Genomic DNA, 15242 nt, shown 5'->3' with positions numbered 1-15242 from the left:
AATTTGCTGTAGGTACTTTTATGCTCTGAGCTACGAGCTTGTTCGACAAGTGTCTTTAGGGCACATTTAGAAAAATGTATCTTTCAGTTGCCAAGATCTTCACTTTTCTTAAAAAACGTTTTCTTGCTCCTATGACTTATTAGATATTTACATTGAGGAATTTAAGGAAGGATAAATGTGGCATCACACTTTGCCTTAGAATGTTATTACTCATGTGTGTTTTGTACTGACACCAAACAGAAAGAACCTTGGGATACATATGGGCCACGGTAGTAACATCTTAGGGGCACATGTGACTATCTGAGCCCTACTTTGGAAACGCCCCAAGACTTTGAGAGCCGGGGCCTGGCTCCATCTCCCCAGCCCCACCCCAACTTGTCAAAAGAACACTGGTGGCACCTGCAATGGCGATGGGCTCAAATGCCATGAAGATGCACTAAGATGTCGTTGGGGCTCTGGTGCCCATCTCCGGGAAAATGGGTGCAGCTACCCTGGTCTGGACCACGGTCCCTACTTCCCTTTCAGAACAGAAGAGAATCAGGAACCAGGTTTCTGCACTGTTGGTGCAGGGCGGGAATGGGGAAGTCACTCATTAGGGACTGTGCTCCTTTGCTTGAACCTTTCACTTGCTGGCTGCACAGGGAGCAGGTGAAGGGTGTACTCCCAGCGGTGGGGCAAACAGCACAAGTGTCTGTCTCACTCATGGAAACAATGCAGCACGAGCTCATGGAGTTGTGTCACCTGGAACATCTGGGGGAACAGCCTCTCATGACAGCTGTAAAATTTTAATGAAGTTCACGTACCATGAGAGGAACTGAGTCTCCCACAGGAGACAGTGGGGACGTAAGTGCTGGATTCGATGGTCACGGGTCTGGCGCTTCTGGCTTGGGTGGTTTGGGACAAGTGTCTTACTGGCTCTGAGCCCCGGTTTCCTCCTCTGTAAGGATAAGACTCTATGGACCTCACAAGGCCACTGCCTTTGAGCGAATGTTGTGTATGTAGAAATGATATTTTAGAGCAAAGCTTTAGCTCCACACCGTAGCTGCTAGACACAGGGGGGCGTTTTAATTTAAATCAACTAAAATTAAGTAAACTGAAAAATTCAACTCCTCGGTCACACTAGTTACATTTCAAGTGCTCAAGCACTCTCGAGGGCAACAGAGCATCTAATCTGGAAGTGGCCGTGGCCATGCCACAAAAGAAGGCATCAGCTGTGGTTTCTTACAGCATAGAGTGTCTTGTACCCAAGGAGCAATAAGTCTCAGGATTTTCTGAGCCTCACTTTATAAGTGACCTCAGCCTTCTTACTCCGCTGCTGGTAAAAACCCAAAGATGAAAAGCCCAAAGACCCTGCACGTGATCGCAGATGTGTATGCAGGCTGTGGGCACGTCGGAGGAAAAAGGGGCCTCCATTAGCCCTGATGCTTTTCCAGTGTGGGGACAATCATAGCACGGATCACCCGATTCTCCAAAAGGGACACGGTACGGCGAGTCACACAGTACTTTTCACGTAGACACTGTGTCTGCAGGGAGAGCCTTGAGCTGGGTGGTTGTGTATCTTCCTCTGCTCATCGGAGCAGGGGTGGTAGAGTGGAGAGCCAGCCATGCTTGGGCTCCCATTTCTGCCACCGCCCATCAGCTTTGAGATTTGGGGTAAGTGACTTAATCTCTGGGAGCTTCCATCTTCCCATGTGAAAGGAAGGATACTTCTCAAAGGCTGTCTGATGCTCAGTGGATGAGTCTCGATGTCTGGCCTGCATGAGTGATACTGGGTCCATCCAGTCCCTCCAATCCCTTGCAGTCCCTGTTCATTTTCTTCACAGATACATCCTGCTCTCCACGCTTCAGGGGCCTCTCTCAGCCTGCAGGTGCCTTCCTACAACCCATAACGTTCCACACACACGCCCAGGACTGCACCTGTCACACTGCATGGACGGGTGTTGTTAATACGCCCACCTCTCCTACTAGAGAGGCAGTGCGGTCTCCATTTACCTGTGGGTCTTCAATGCCAAGCATGACGCTAGCTCCATGAAAGTATGGTTTAAAACGACCTGTACTTTGGTTTTCATTGGTGGAGAGCTTACCTTTCTATCTATTTTGTAAACTCCTTGATAACAGGGACCTATCTTAGACTTCAATTCTTAAAAAAAAGAAGAAAAAAAAAAGGACATAAATCCCCTGGGCTCTAGAAAAGCAAAGCAAAGAAGCCACCGACCTGGCCCTCTGGGAGCTGAGTCCTGGCTAGTCAACGGCAATGACCCTGAGAAGCCAGTGTGTTCTCACCAGCAGACTGTGTGAGCCTGGACTACAGGAAATTCTTCTGCAGGAGAACCACCAGGATGGGGGTATAAAGAGATCGATTGATCTATCTATCTGGAGGTATTTATTTTGAGGAACTGGCTCATGTGATTATGAAGGCTTCATAAATCCAAAACCTGCAGGGCCAGCCAGCAGCTGGAGACCCAGGAAGAGTTACAGTTCAAGTCCAAAGGCCATCTGCTGGCAGAATTCCGTCTTCCTCAGGGGAGTTCAGCCTTTTTCTACTAAGGCTTCAACTGATTGGATGAGGCCCATCCACACCATGGAGGGTAATCTGCTTTCCTCAAAGTCTATTGGTTTAAATGTTAATCTCATCTAAAAAAATACTTTCACAGAAACACCTAAAATAGTGTCTGACCAAATATCTAGGTACCGTGGCCCAGCCAAATGGACACATGAAATTAACTATCACACCCTCTAAGCCAGGGGGTAAAGCCAGAAAGGCCGGGTCAGGGAGGAAGTGAGGCAGAGCAGGCACTCACACAGGCACCCGGTGCCCCACAGAGCTGCTCGGGACCCAGACAGAGGCGATGGGAACAAGCCATGAAGCTCATCCACTGTCCCAACCACTCCTCTCTCTGTAGCTGGGAGTCCCAGGGGCACAGCACACAGAAACCACAGTGAAGCTGACCAGGGCAGGTGCAATGGCTCGGGGAGACAACCCCAAATGTTCACGCAGGCCAGGCGCCAGGTGACCCCCTGTCAGCTTCCACAGCATCAACAGTGTCTGAAGGTGCCCGGGTTCGTGGGGATTCACTGTTTCTACGTGACAGTGTATGTCCCCCAGCTGTCTGGGATGATGAAAAAGTTGTGGAAATGAAGAATGGTGGTGGGTGGACAGCATTGTGAATGTATCTAATGCCACTGAATTGGACATTTAAAAATGGTTAAATGGTAAATTTTATGTTATGTGTATTTCACAATAAAAAATTATACACTCCTGAGGACAGACACCTGCCTTTCCTTTTATCCCCTGTAATACACATGTGTGTCATTCCTCATGTCACAGTTAAGCAGGTGACTGAAGACCCCAGGCCAGGTCTCTCAGGTGGTAATCTACCTCACAGAGGAGTGTGATGGCCTCATTTGATTGTTCCTTAGGCCTTAAGCCCTGTGTGGTGGAGTCTTCACACATTGACTCATTTGGTGTGCAGCAAAACACGAGATGGACATTGTGCATCCAAGGACTTTCAAGGTGAGCGGTCCTACAGGACAAGTCTACATGCCAGCTGCAAGGCAGGCTTACCTGTCTGAGCCAGTGCTGTGTGTTAGGGATTGCTGGAAGGCGGTCTGGGAGAGATGTGAGGACAGACGGGCCTTTTAGAGCTGGACGGCATTTACACAAGGGTCTGACTCACCCTTTCTCCTGGGAACTTTTTTAAAAGATCTTATTGGGAAATTGGGGCAGGGGAACAGCGTTGGGGGATCAGGGAAGGGGAACAGACAAGTTGCTCTCCTTTCGTTCTTCAGTCTAGTTGTGGAGGACATCACTTCACTGGCCCATGTTGGTATTATCATTGCGCTCTTCCCAGGTGAGGCAGATTAGTCTCCAGGCCCTGGACGGCCGCTCATGGCGGCTCTTGGCAGCTCACGCCGGCTACCGGCCGCTCACGCCAGCTGCCAGCCACTCATGGTAGCTTTACAGCAGCCCACTGCAGCTCCACTGCAGCCTATGCTGTCGCTGGTGACTCAGTGCAGCCCAGGTCGAGCTGTTGTTCACCATCTTAGCTGTAGAGGGCGCAGCGTCACTGTCCCTAATGTGGGATCCGAACCAGGGCTCTGCTGCTCAGAGCTGGCGTCCCAAGACAGCTCTTAACCAATGCGCCACTCGGCCGGCCCCTCCTGGGAACTTTTTTTTTTTTTTAAATTGGGGAATTGGGGGGATGGGAACAGTGCTGGGGAATCGGGGGAAGGGGAACAGACAAAGTTTTTTTCTTTTTTTTTGTTCTTCAATCTAGTTGTGGAGGATGTTGCCCCACTGGCCCAAGTTGGCACCATCATTGCGCTCCTCCCTGGTGAGGCAGATCAGTCGCCGGCTTTTGGACGGCCGCTCACTGCGGCTGCTGGATGCTCACGTTGGCTGCTGGCCGCTCACGTTGGCTGCTGGCTACACACGGTAGCCCATGGCAACCCACTGCCACAGGGGCTGCAGCCTACGCCGTCGCCGGCGACTCACAGTAGCCCAGCTCCAGGTTGAGCTGTTGTTCAGCATCTTAGCTGTAGAGGGCAGCGTCACTGGCCCTCATATGTGGGATCCGAACCGGGGCCCTCTGGCATCCCAAGCGAGTTCTTAACCATCGCGCCACTCGGCCGGCCCCCCCTCCTGGGAACTTTTTACTTGCTGTCTCTTGCACTCTAAGAAACAAAGGATCTTAACCCCTTAACTTTCAGAATGATAGTGTTAATTTCTTTTTTCTACTTCCATCCTACCAAACACAGTTCTCCCCTCTTATCCATGGTTTTGCATTCTGTGGTTTCAGTTATCCAAAAGTGTTAAATGGAAAATTCCAGAAATAAACAATTCATAAGTTTTAAATTGCACCCCATTCTCAGTAGTGTGATGCAATCTCACTCCATCCCATCTGGGACACGAGTCGTCCCTTTGTCCAGCATCTCTACGCTGTACGGACAGGACAATAAGATATACTGACACAGAGAGATCACATTCACATAACTATTCTTACAGTATAATGTTATAACTGTTCTACTTTATTATTGTTGTTAATCTCTAACTGTGCCTAATTTACAAATTAAACTTTACCATAGGTGCATATGTATAGGAAAAAACATAGTCTATATAGTACTATCAGCGATTTCAGGCATTCACTGAGGTTGTGGGACATGTCCCCCATGGATAAGGGGGGGAGGACTGTACCTTCTTATATTTTCTTCATGGGAGAAACCACATAAGCACTTTTAACCACTTTCATCTGATTCTAAGATTCCCCTTCAAGTGAATCCAAGAAACTTAAACCTATAAAAATACTGGAGTTCTTCTAAACACCATCATCATTAGCATTGTCTTTGGCTGGCTGTTGGCTTTCCCTCCTCATCCAGATGCCCGTGGAGGTCAGCTCGCCCCATCTCAGGCACAGATGACATAAGCTGGCCGCACGGAGTCTTGACCAGCTTTTGCATTGACCGTCTCTGGAACCACTTGAGAAATCGCTCACCAACTTGGAATTTCTTTTCCTCCCTCAGCCCTTGATCTAATGCTGAAGTAGAGCTAATCCTCGCTGCAGCTCTACTTCAGAAGGGTGCAGTCCAGCCGGCGAAAGCTTATGTCTCGGCAGAATGAAACTACAAAGCCGAAGAAGGACCCTGGTCTCTCCTGGAGACACGCCTGCAAACCTGCTGTCCATTCAGGACGCCAGCTCAGTGCACGCCAGAATCGCTGTAGGGTCAGCACTGCGGACCCTGGTGACAGACCCCCATCGATTATGTCAATGCATAACCAACAGCCCCAAGAGGCATGCGGTGAGCTTCTGGGCTCCCAGGTCCTCAGCACTCAGTGACCCAGCCGGGACATTTCCTCCTGGTCAGGGCAGAGACGCCCATTCCCATCTCCATGTGTCCCATGGGCCACAGCAAAACACACACCCACCTCGGACAGGCAGGGCTGGGCAGCTTCTGCCACCAGTGAGGGGAGAGCAGGACAGCAGCCTGGCCACAGTGTCTTTGAGGCTTAGCGACTGGGCTTCTCTGGTGAAAAGTCATTTAGGAGAAGAAAGGATGTGACACAATAAAAAGAAGAAAACGTTCATGTGTGTACAGCCCCACATGTGACATCTGCAAAGAGGAGAATCACAGAATCTTGCAGTGAAGGGTCCTCACTGACTAACTGACCCCTCACTTTAGGACACTAAGATCCAAGGCACTTTCAGGAACTGGCTAAGTTCCCAGCAGAAGTAGCAAGAGCTGCGACTGCTGCTGCCACTCAGGACCGAGGAGGACAGGGTGGCCTGGGGTCACAGGACAGAAGAGCATCAGGTGCAGATCTGTGCTGACCAGCACCTCCTCTGTGAGCTTACGCCACCTCATCTGGAAAGCGGGATAAGTACCCTCCGTCCCCGACAGGCTGATGTGAGAGCACGGAGGAGATGGAGCTGTGACACTGCTCCGCCCTGCCTCTCCCCCTCCACCCAGTCCCCCATCAGGCTGTCAAACCAGGATTCGGATCCGGAGAGCCAAGAAAAGGGCCTTAGTGTTAAAAACACAGCGGCCTGGCCACACTGCTCCTTCCGATGTCTCCTGACACCTCCCAGGCAGGGGGGTCCCTTCCCTGCTTTGCTGCCTGCCATGGGTACCTTCAGCTGGACCCAGTAACAAAGGGGTGAAATGCAGGGGGGAGCCTGGGAAAGCTGCTGTGCCATGTGGGACAGCCACAGCGGAAGGGTGATGGTTCTGCGTTCAGCGCTGGGCGCAGGGATGTTCACGGCTGCCCCTGGCAAAAGTTGCATCTGGATGGGAGCTGTCAGCCCCAGTTCTGCCTTCTGAATACAAACCTCCGCTGAAAAATACTGCTGCAAAACCTCCTAGAATCACAATGTTAGAAATAAAAGGAAACTTTGAGGGGCCAATCCAAGCCTTTTAGTCTATCGATGGGATTTTATGGATTTTGTACACATTGGGAAGAGCCTGGACAGAGACAGAGGTTTGTGGTTTTGCTGGGTAATGGAGGAGACTTCTAGCAACTCACCAAGTTTATGGTCAACAGGAAACAACCCATGCATGAACACTTACTCAAAAGCTACACAGGCAGATCTCAGAGAAGGCAGGACCGTGTTGTCACATCCCAGTGCCTGGCACAATGCCTGACTCCCCTGTCCCCATGGAGTGTCATTGCAAAGGGCAGGACAGAGATGGCAGGGCCACTGGAGGCGGTGTAGAAACAGACGGTCCAGGCTGCACATCTGGAGCAACCCACTCTGAGACAGGTCCATTCTGGTGACAGCCTGATGCCTGTGCACAAGCAGACTCAGGCCGGGTTCCAGCTGGAGACTCTGGTCCCAGCCCATTCTGAAGGTCCCCCAGGCCTGCCGGGGGCAGGGGGGACAGTGCTCTACCCGGAGCACATGCACCGTCCTTGCTTTGGCTCTGGACGGATGCGTGAGGAGGTGCTCAGCTGAGTCTTAGGACTTCTCCTCCAGCTCAGGGGCGGGGCTGGGGGACTGCAAAACCATGTGCCCAGGGCCTGGGGCTGCAGCCAGGCAAGGGCAGTGCAGGGGTCAGCTGTGACCGATGGGGTAAGGTGCCCAAGCCGCAGGGCAGGACAGACCAGCCCAGGTCAGAAGCCATCGCTTAGGTGCCGCCTTTTGGTTGTCTCCAGCTCCCACCTGCTCCTTTCAGGCCCTCTGCACCCTGGCTGCTCCTGGCAGCTCAGACTCTGGCACATTTCCTGGAGCACAGCTTGGCCACCTCTTACGAAATATGCGCCCACGTCTGCCTGGCGTGAGCTGAGGCAGGGAACCGGTGAGGCGCTGGCTTGAAAGGCCATGCTACTGGCGAAGGCCGATTTGACCGGGGCGCCGGTGCTGGCCTGGGCAGGAGGGGCCTTCTGGGACTGCCCCACAGCATGCTCTCAAGGGGATGGTGCTCACTTCTTGGGACCCACTGTTTGGGTGAAGCCTCTGGCTGACGCTGCGACGGCCTGAGTCTTGGTCAGTGTCTTTACCACTGTTATTTCACCAGGGAGGCTAGAGTGGGCAGGGGACAGTGCCGGCCAGCCAGTGCCCCAGGAAGGAGGGAAGCAGCCCAGCCCCAGCCTCAGTGGAGCATTTGGGTGACACACAGCGAAAGGGGTAAGTGAGCAGATCGGTTACCGAACAAGCCAAGGTCCCTGCCTCTGCCCCCCGGCCCCCGGCCCGGCCAGGGCTCACCTGGATGATGAAACCAGTGGAAGAGCACTGCCTGACCCAGAGGCTGAACTTCCGCTTCTTCCTCTTCCGCAGCTCCCGCTCCGTGCACGTGGCAATGAACACGGGGTCCTCGTCTATCAAGGGTTCATGTAGCACCTGCCGGGAAAGTAAAGGCAGAGATTCTCGTGGAAGGAGTATGAGCTCAGGGCGTCAGCAGATGTGGGCTCAAATCTCGTCTCTGCTTTTGAGTAGCTGTGTGGCCTTGGCTTAGTGACTTCGCCTCTCTGGGCCTGAGTAGCCTCATCTATGAAACGGTGATGTCAATATCTACATCAGGGTTTGGGGAAGGACTAAGAACTGGACGCAAAGCACTTAGCACAGACCCTAACATATCGCAGTATTTAGTAAATGGAAATAATGTTTATTATCATTATTATCAGCAGAAGGTCCCCAGTCCAAACTCCCACTTGGTAGAGGGATCTCCAGCAGGGGTCCTGACCTCTCGCTGGACATGCCTAGTGGTGGGCACCCACTTTTTTCCATGAAAGACCTTTCCACTGATGGATGATGGCTCCAAGTACTAAAAGTTTTCTCTCACTGACTCAGAGTTTACCTACATTTAACCTAAACCTATTGATCTGACTTTTGCCCTGTGAAAAACAAAAACATGTGATTTGTTTAGGTATTCACACAGCTCTCATGTTGGCGATGATGCTCTTTTTCCCAGGTTGGACATTCTCTTTTAGAAACCATTCCAGAAATGACCCCAGTCCCTGCTGCCATGACACAGCCTCTGGCTGTCCCTGGTCACCATGTTCTTTCTCACCATGGCCTTTCCCAAGGCCAGTTTAAACTCATTTCTCCCATTTCAGCTTCTTTTTTTTTTTTTAAGATTTTATTGGGGAATTGGGGGAGGGAACAGTGTTGGGAAATCAGGGAAGGGGAACAGACAAGTTGCTGTCCTTTTGTTCCTCAGTCTAGTTGTGGAGGATGCTGCTTCGTTGGCCCATATTGGTATTATGATCATTGTGCTTTTCCCAGCTGTGGCAGATCGGTCGCTGGCCATTGGACAGCCGCTCATGGCGGCTCACGGCAGCTCACCGCAGCTCTCGCCAGTTGCCGGCCGCTCATGCTGGCTGCCGGCCACTCACGGTAGCTTATGGGAGCCCAATGCAGCCCCACTGCAGTCTACACCATCGCTGGCGACTCACGGCAGCCCAGCTCCAGGTCTAGCTGTTGTTCACCATCTTAGCTGTAGAGGGCGCAGCATCACTGGCCCATGTGGGATCTGAACCGGCGTCCCTGCTGCTCAGAGCCAGCACTCCCAAGCCAACTCTTAACCAATGAGCCACTTGGCCGGCCCATTTCAGCTTCTTGATAACATGGTTATAGGACTTTTTCAGTGATAAGACAATAAAGTAAAAGGAAATGGCATTATGAAAATAGGCTTCAAAGGGTGGTCAAAGTTTTGTTTTACAAGTTAAAGCTTTTTGGGGAGACTTCTGGGTAAATCTTAGGAGTCTGGCACACTTCCCTCCCCCATCAAGCTTAATTATGAATTGGTGTGTATGTCTGTACTCACTGAAATGAAAAGTGTAGGAAACAATATGATTCCAAGACCTCAACATGCAGCTCTAGATCAGGGGCCAGCAAACTACAATCTAGTCCCGCCCCTCTGCCTGTTGTAAATAAAGTTTTATTGGAACCTGCTGTGCTCATTCATGTACATGTTGATGGCTGCTTTGGGGCTACAATGGCAGAACTGACAAGTTGGAACACAGACCATATGACCCACGAAGTTGAAAATACTTACTATCTAGCCATTGACAGAAGAAGTGTACCATCCCTGCTCTCCATCAATGCTTTTCAAACTTTAATGAACAAACTAGTCACCCGGGAGCTTACTAAAATGCAGATTCTGAGTCAGTAAATTTGGGGCAGGGCTTGAGTTTCTGCCTCCCCAAAAGCTCCCAGGTGGTGTTAGAACATGGTAGGTCAGCCAAGGGCAGGACAATCTTACCACCTGTGATTTGGACGTCTCTGTCCATTCTCCCATTAATGTTCCCTTGAATTCCATGAATGTAGTGTTCACTCCTAGTTGTGCACACTGCCTCCTCGGCTTTTCTGTTATTGGCAGTGAGGGGACAAGCCCGGCCTTCCCTGTCTCCTGCTCCTGAGGGGAAGGCCTGGAGACGCTGCCTGGCTGTGGGGCCTCCCCAGGCCCTCATGCCTGCTTCCGAACTCACTGGCTCTGCGTGGCTCATACAACACTCACAGCCCCATTGGCATCCACTCAGAAAAATGGACAAGTATCTCACTGGGTGGGGAAGTGGAGCAGGGGAGGGGAGAGATGGTGTAGAGACTGCGTCTGGGGCCCCCTCATTCATCTTCAGACAGCTGATGTACCTGCACGCCACTTGTATTTAAGGTGTACTCAGTTGCATTTATATTTTCTCATATGCCTCTCCAGAGCAGACTTTCTGGTCCTCACTGCTTTCCCTTCTTTTCTATTGGCATTAAGTGAATTCTGAACGGGTCAGTACTACACGCAGAACAGAGCAGCGTGCTGTCCACAGCTCCCAAAACCACCGGACAACCAGCTCCTCCTCCAGGCTGTAGCCTGCCCAGCACATCTCAGCTACCCAGCTGTGCTTCCTGAGTCCCCTGTGTGTATGACAGGCTCATTTTGGGGGTGGCAGTGCATACAGGAAGGGAAAGACAAAGCATCGCTTTCTTCACTTGCATAATCCCTCCCCCAAAACCATTCCTCGAATTAATCTGCCCCCAATCTTGAGGTAATGCAGTCGTTATTTTGTATTTTTATATAAAGACACATGTGTGGGTACGTGTGCGCGCGCACACACACACACACACACACACACACACACGGCTGCTTGGGTTACCATTGGATTCTGGGAGTCATTAGATTTCTGAAGATTCTGTGAAAGTTCTAACTCGTCCCAAAAGGTCAGTTTCCTGGAGTAAAGAGCTCCTGGTTGCAGGGCAGAGAGCGTGTGGAATCTGCGGGGCGAGTGTGCTGTGTGTCTAGGCAAGTGTGTGGGATGCACTGCAGCTCCAGGACTCAGAGAAAATCTGCCCCCAAGTGATGAGGGCTGGAGGACTGTTCCGGCCGGCCCCAGCACGCAGCAGGGATACCCCTGCCTGGGAGCCCGGGGCTGCAGGGTGCCCTCAGCAACCTGCAACCAAACTCACTCCTCGATCCCCTTCTCTGTGAGTCGAATATTCCACAGCCCAACAGGGAGAAGAAGGGAAATCCAGAAATCTCTAGAGCACCCAGCTATCCAGCATCAGAACAGGAGCCCTCCTCCCTGTCTAAGAGGCGGGCGCGTCTTAGAGAAGAAATGCAGGAAACAAGTATGTGTGGCCAGTGCTGGAGGCTGAAGCGAGAAGCCCCTACAGCCGAGCCCAGGGACCCAGGGACCCAGAGCTGGCTCCACAGGCCTACTCAGGAGAAGGAAGGAAGGTGGAAAAACAGGAAATGCCATCTGACCATCAGCCAACTGGAGAATGGGTCCCAGGGACCTTGACTTTCCGTCTGCCTCGTGTTCCCGTCTGTCAGGTACACTGTACTGGGTGTTCTGTTTGCCCCCAGACCCACTTCCCACCCTTCTGACCCTGTGCTGTGGCCTGGAAGCCAATCTCTTACAAACCGCAGCACCCAGGCCCCTGTCCCCAGCATCTGGCCAAGCGGCCAAGTGAGAGGCTTGAGCAAGACACAGGACAGCCACTTCTGTCCTCCCACGTCCTCAGGCCTCTCCCCAGGCCACGGCCTTCACTGCCCCTCGCCCGCTCCCTTTCCTCGGCCAGCCGAGGGCTGCCATCAGCTTCGCACTACTGCTGCCCAGGGTATCTCAGTACCCTGGTCTCATCCCTGAACCCTGGTCACACCCTGTCCAACATCCTTGCATCTGACTCTCCCCAACCCCTCTCTAGCGCTTTTGTTTCCTGCTGGGATACTGACCAACAACAGGGCATGGAGTAGAAAATGGCAGCAAAAAGAAAACAGAACTTCACAAATACCAAGGTAAAACCTAAGTACAAAGTAAAAAAAAAAAAAAGAAAGGGAGAATAAAAACCCCAACATGACCAGGGAGCCCTTCCCCAAACTGAGCCTCTTCTTAGGCCTCTCCTCTCTCAGCCTCGTCACCTGGAAGCAAAGAAAAGGGGGGTGTGCAGCCAGAATAAAGTGACCAACTCTCTAGGGTCTCCCTGAACCCCACCACCCACCTGCTGTTTGGGTGTATCATGGGACACCTGCCTGCCAACAGCCCCACAGTGTAGACATGCCCGCTCAGGGCACCCACATCCGGGCTGGGAAGGGAAGGACTCCAGAGCTCAGTATTTGCTGCTGTGTGGCCCCAAGTGGGCGCTGCTGTGTGGCCCCAAGGCTCTGGGATACACACAGGTCGGGTGATCATCCTGGATTTAGTGTCTCAGATCTACTCCTGCAGTACTAGAAGGCACAGACCATGAGGCCGGCAGACAGCGACTGTGAGTAAATTGTAGATAAGGCTTGCCTTGTCTACAGGCCGAGAGCCTTGTCTTCAGGCTGTATAAGTCATCCACAGGGCTGGTTGCTTAGTTCTTGGGAGGCACTGAGGCACAGTGATCCCACAGCCTTCTCTAGCAGCAATTCAAGGACCCCAAAGCTGTGTGACCCCAAGCATGGTCTGAATGTTGTTTTTTCCCTTGCATCCAGCCAATGTGTCTCTGGTTTGGTTCGTTTTCAACCAAGCAAATATTCAGTGACACAAAAAGCAATATGCCAGCCCAGTACTTGGTCCTGCATGGCCTGCTGTAAGGCAGGGCTTACGTTCCCCCAAAGCTCCCACATCCTGGGAGGAAGGCAAGTGACACAAGTGGAAGACAACACAAGTGGCACTTGGCTGCCCTGCAAATGAGATTGGGGGTGGGGAGGTTAGGAGAGCAGAAATCAACATGGGAATGAGGACCGTACATCTGGCTGAGAGAGGCAGATAGACGACGGAGAGCACAGCAAACACACGTTTGTCACCATGAGTCCAGCAAACGCCCAAACGTCACCAAGAGCCCATGGAGCACCTGGAAGTCACCATGAGCCTGGCAAACACCTGGAAGTCACCATGAGTCCAGCAAACACCCAGAAGTCACCATGAGCCTGTCAAGTACCCGGAAGTCACCACAACCGTGGAAAACAACCAGAAGTCACCATGAGCCTGGTAAACACCCAGAAGTCACCATGAGCCCGGCGAGCTCACACAGCAGCAGGAAAAACAGCACAAGGCATCTGAAGGCGCCCACAGACCTGAAAGGGGCACATCTGCCCCACAAACACCCTGCTGTTTTCACCTGTGGGGAAGTGGACACGATAAGGTGTTAGGAAAGGATCTACACTAGAAGAGAAAACCAACATCTAAGGCTGATTAAGAAGGCCCCTAAAGGAAAGGCACAAGGAAGAGCAGGTAGATCGATGGGTCATTAGATGTTTAAACAAAAGTTAAGTAAATTTTTGTCTCCACATAGAACAGGTCAAAGGGAACTGGGGTCCCATGGGCCAAGAACTTCCAGTTTGGGTTACGGAAATCTCCACCAATGAGCTGCCTCCTCAGTTTACCAGTAGAGCAAGTTGCAGGGCAACTGTGAAACGGTCTGACCTCAGCCTAATGCACTTGCCACCAGGGCCCAGGAGCTGAGGGCAGGCAGAGCCTTCTAGAACCAGTCAGGGAAGTGGGAAGGTGCAGGGGGCGCACAGTGAGGTCTGGGCATCGTCGGCCTCTGCCATGCATACCGCGTGCACCCAGCACAGCAGCGACTCCTGATTGCTGGGGAATGGCTGGCACTCTAGGCTCATTCCCTTTGCCACCCAGGAGGCTTCTGGCCTCGTCTACCACCGCCGGTGAGTACAAACTCAGAGAATATGACAAGGAAATTAAAATTAGCCTGAGCAAAATGTAAGTTGGAAAGAGAGTATAATTAAAGGAGAAGGAAAATGGGGAGAACAGAGGAGGGCAAGTGCACCTAAGAGCAAACTCCTGAATTCTGACTTGTCTGTGGTCTAGAGCTGTCACTCCACCATACGCTTTGATCGAATGTGGATTAGTGAGGCCAGAGGGATGGGAGGACAGGAGGGGTAACCTGGACATGACCTCAGAGTCAGGGCAGGAAGGGGAGGATGGCCAAGGTCACACTGCTTCCCGGCTGCCGTCGCCCAGGGCCAGGCGCAGGGTGCAGGAGGGGACACCAGGAGCTGTCTCCGGGCAGCGGCCTCACCTGGGTTTGGGACGGCCTGAAGGCGGCGTCGAAGCCATTCTGCAGGGAGTCGAGGAAGGGCTGAACCTTGTAGAGGCCGTGGGTGGTCTGGCTGGAACGGAAGGCCACGACGTGGAAGTACTTGAGGATCTTCTCGAAGCGGGCCTGACTCATGACAAGCGCCAGGCTGCTGTTGCCATAGAAGCCGCCACTCCAGATGCTGAGGACCGACTCGCAGTGCGAGATGCTGGTGGAGATCATGTAGCCCAGGAAGGCCTTCATCTCCGCCAGCGTCACCTCCGCCCAGGTGCCATCACTGCCGAAGCGCTCCTGGAACTTCTTGGCATACATGTTTGTCTGCACCACCATGGCCCCGAGGACATTGTCAGGCACAAAGAGCTGGAAGAAGTCCATGGCGCTGGCACCGGGTGGCATCTTTCGGGTCGGACCTAAGACAAAGATAGGCCGAGTGCTTACTGCCACGACCACCACACCCTCGCTGGCTTGGGGACGCATTCCCATCGCTGGGCCTCTGCCCGGGTGCCACCCTTCCTGACACCCTTCAGGGAGGAGCTCAAACACCAGCCTGGAAGCTGCCCTGCTCCCCCAGACAGAGTCCCCTGTGTTCCCAGTCTCCCGTGTCCTCGCACCCGGGGGCACCTCTTCATTCTGTACACAACACTTCCTTACAGATCTGGCAAATTCAGAAATACTGAACAAAGAGTAAGGGACACATGAGGAGGAGGGAGCAGGGGACGGGAGACACAAAGGCACCAGGAATTCCTAACCCAGGAGGCTGGCCATAGCTCCTGCCCT

At 52.5% G+C, this 15242-nt stretch overlaps 1 protein-coding gene across 1 annotated transcript in view; it reads right to left on the bottom strand.

Annotated features, from left to right (window-relative positions):
- The window catches only part of PGBD5 (piggyBac transposable element derived 5), a 33906-nt gene extending 19031 nt beyond the window's left edge, over positions 1 to 14875 (bottom strand). The window contains exons 1-2 of the mRNA XM_019632151.1: positions 14448 to 14875; positions 8199 to 8333 (exon numbers count right to left, since the gene is read on the bottom strand). Coding sequence (XP_019487696.1) covers positions 8199 to 8333; positions 14448 to 14861 — 549 coding nt within the window. The 5' untranslated portion in view covers positions 14862 to 14875. The remainder of the gene's footprint in view (positions 1 to 8198; positions 8334 to 14447) is intronic.
- Positions 14876 to 15242: the final 367 nt, after the last annotated feature.

This window comes from Hipposideros armiger, unplaced genomic scaffold (assembly GCF_001890085.2).
Source record: "Hipposideros armiger isolate ML-2016 unplaced genomic scaffold, ASM189008v1 scaffold_1085, whole genome shotgun sequence".
NCBI lineage: Eukaryota > Metazoa > Chordata > Mammalia > Chiroptera > Hipposideridae > Hipposideros > Hipposideros armiger.
This window is presented reverse-complemented; position numbering and strand designations above follow the sequence as displayed.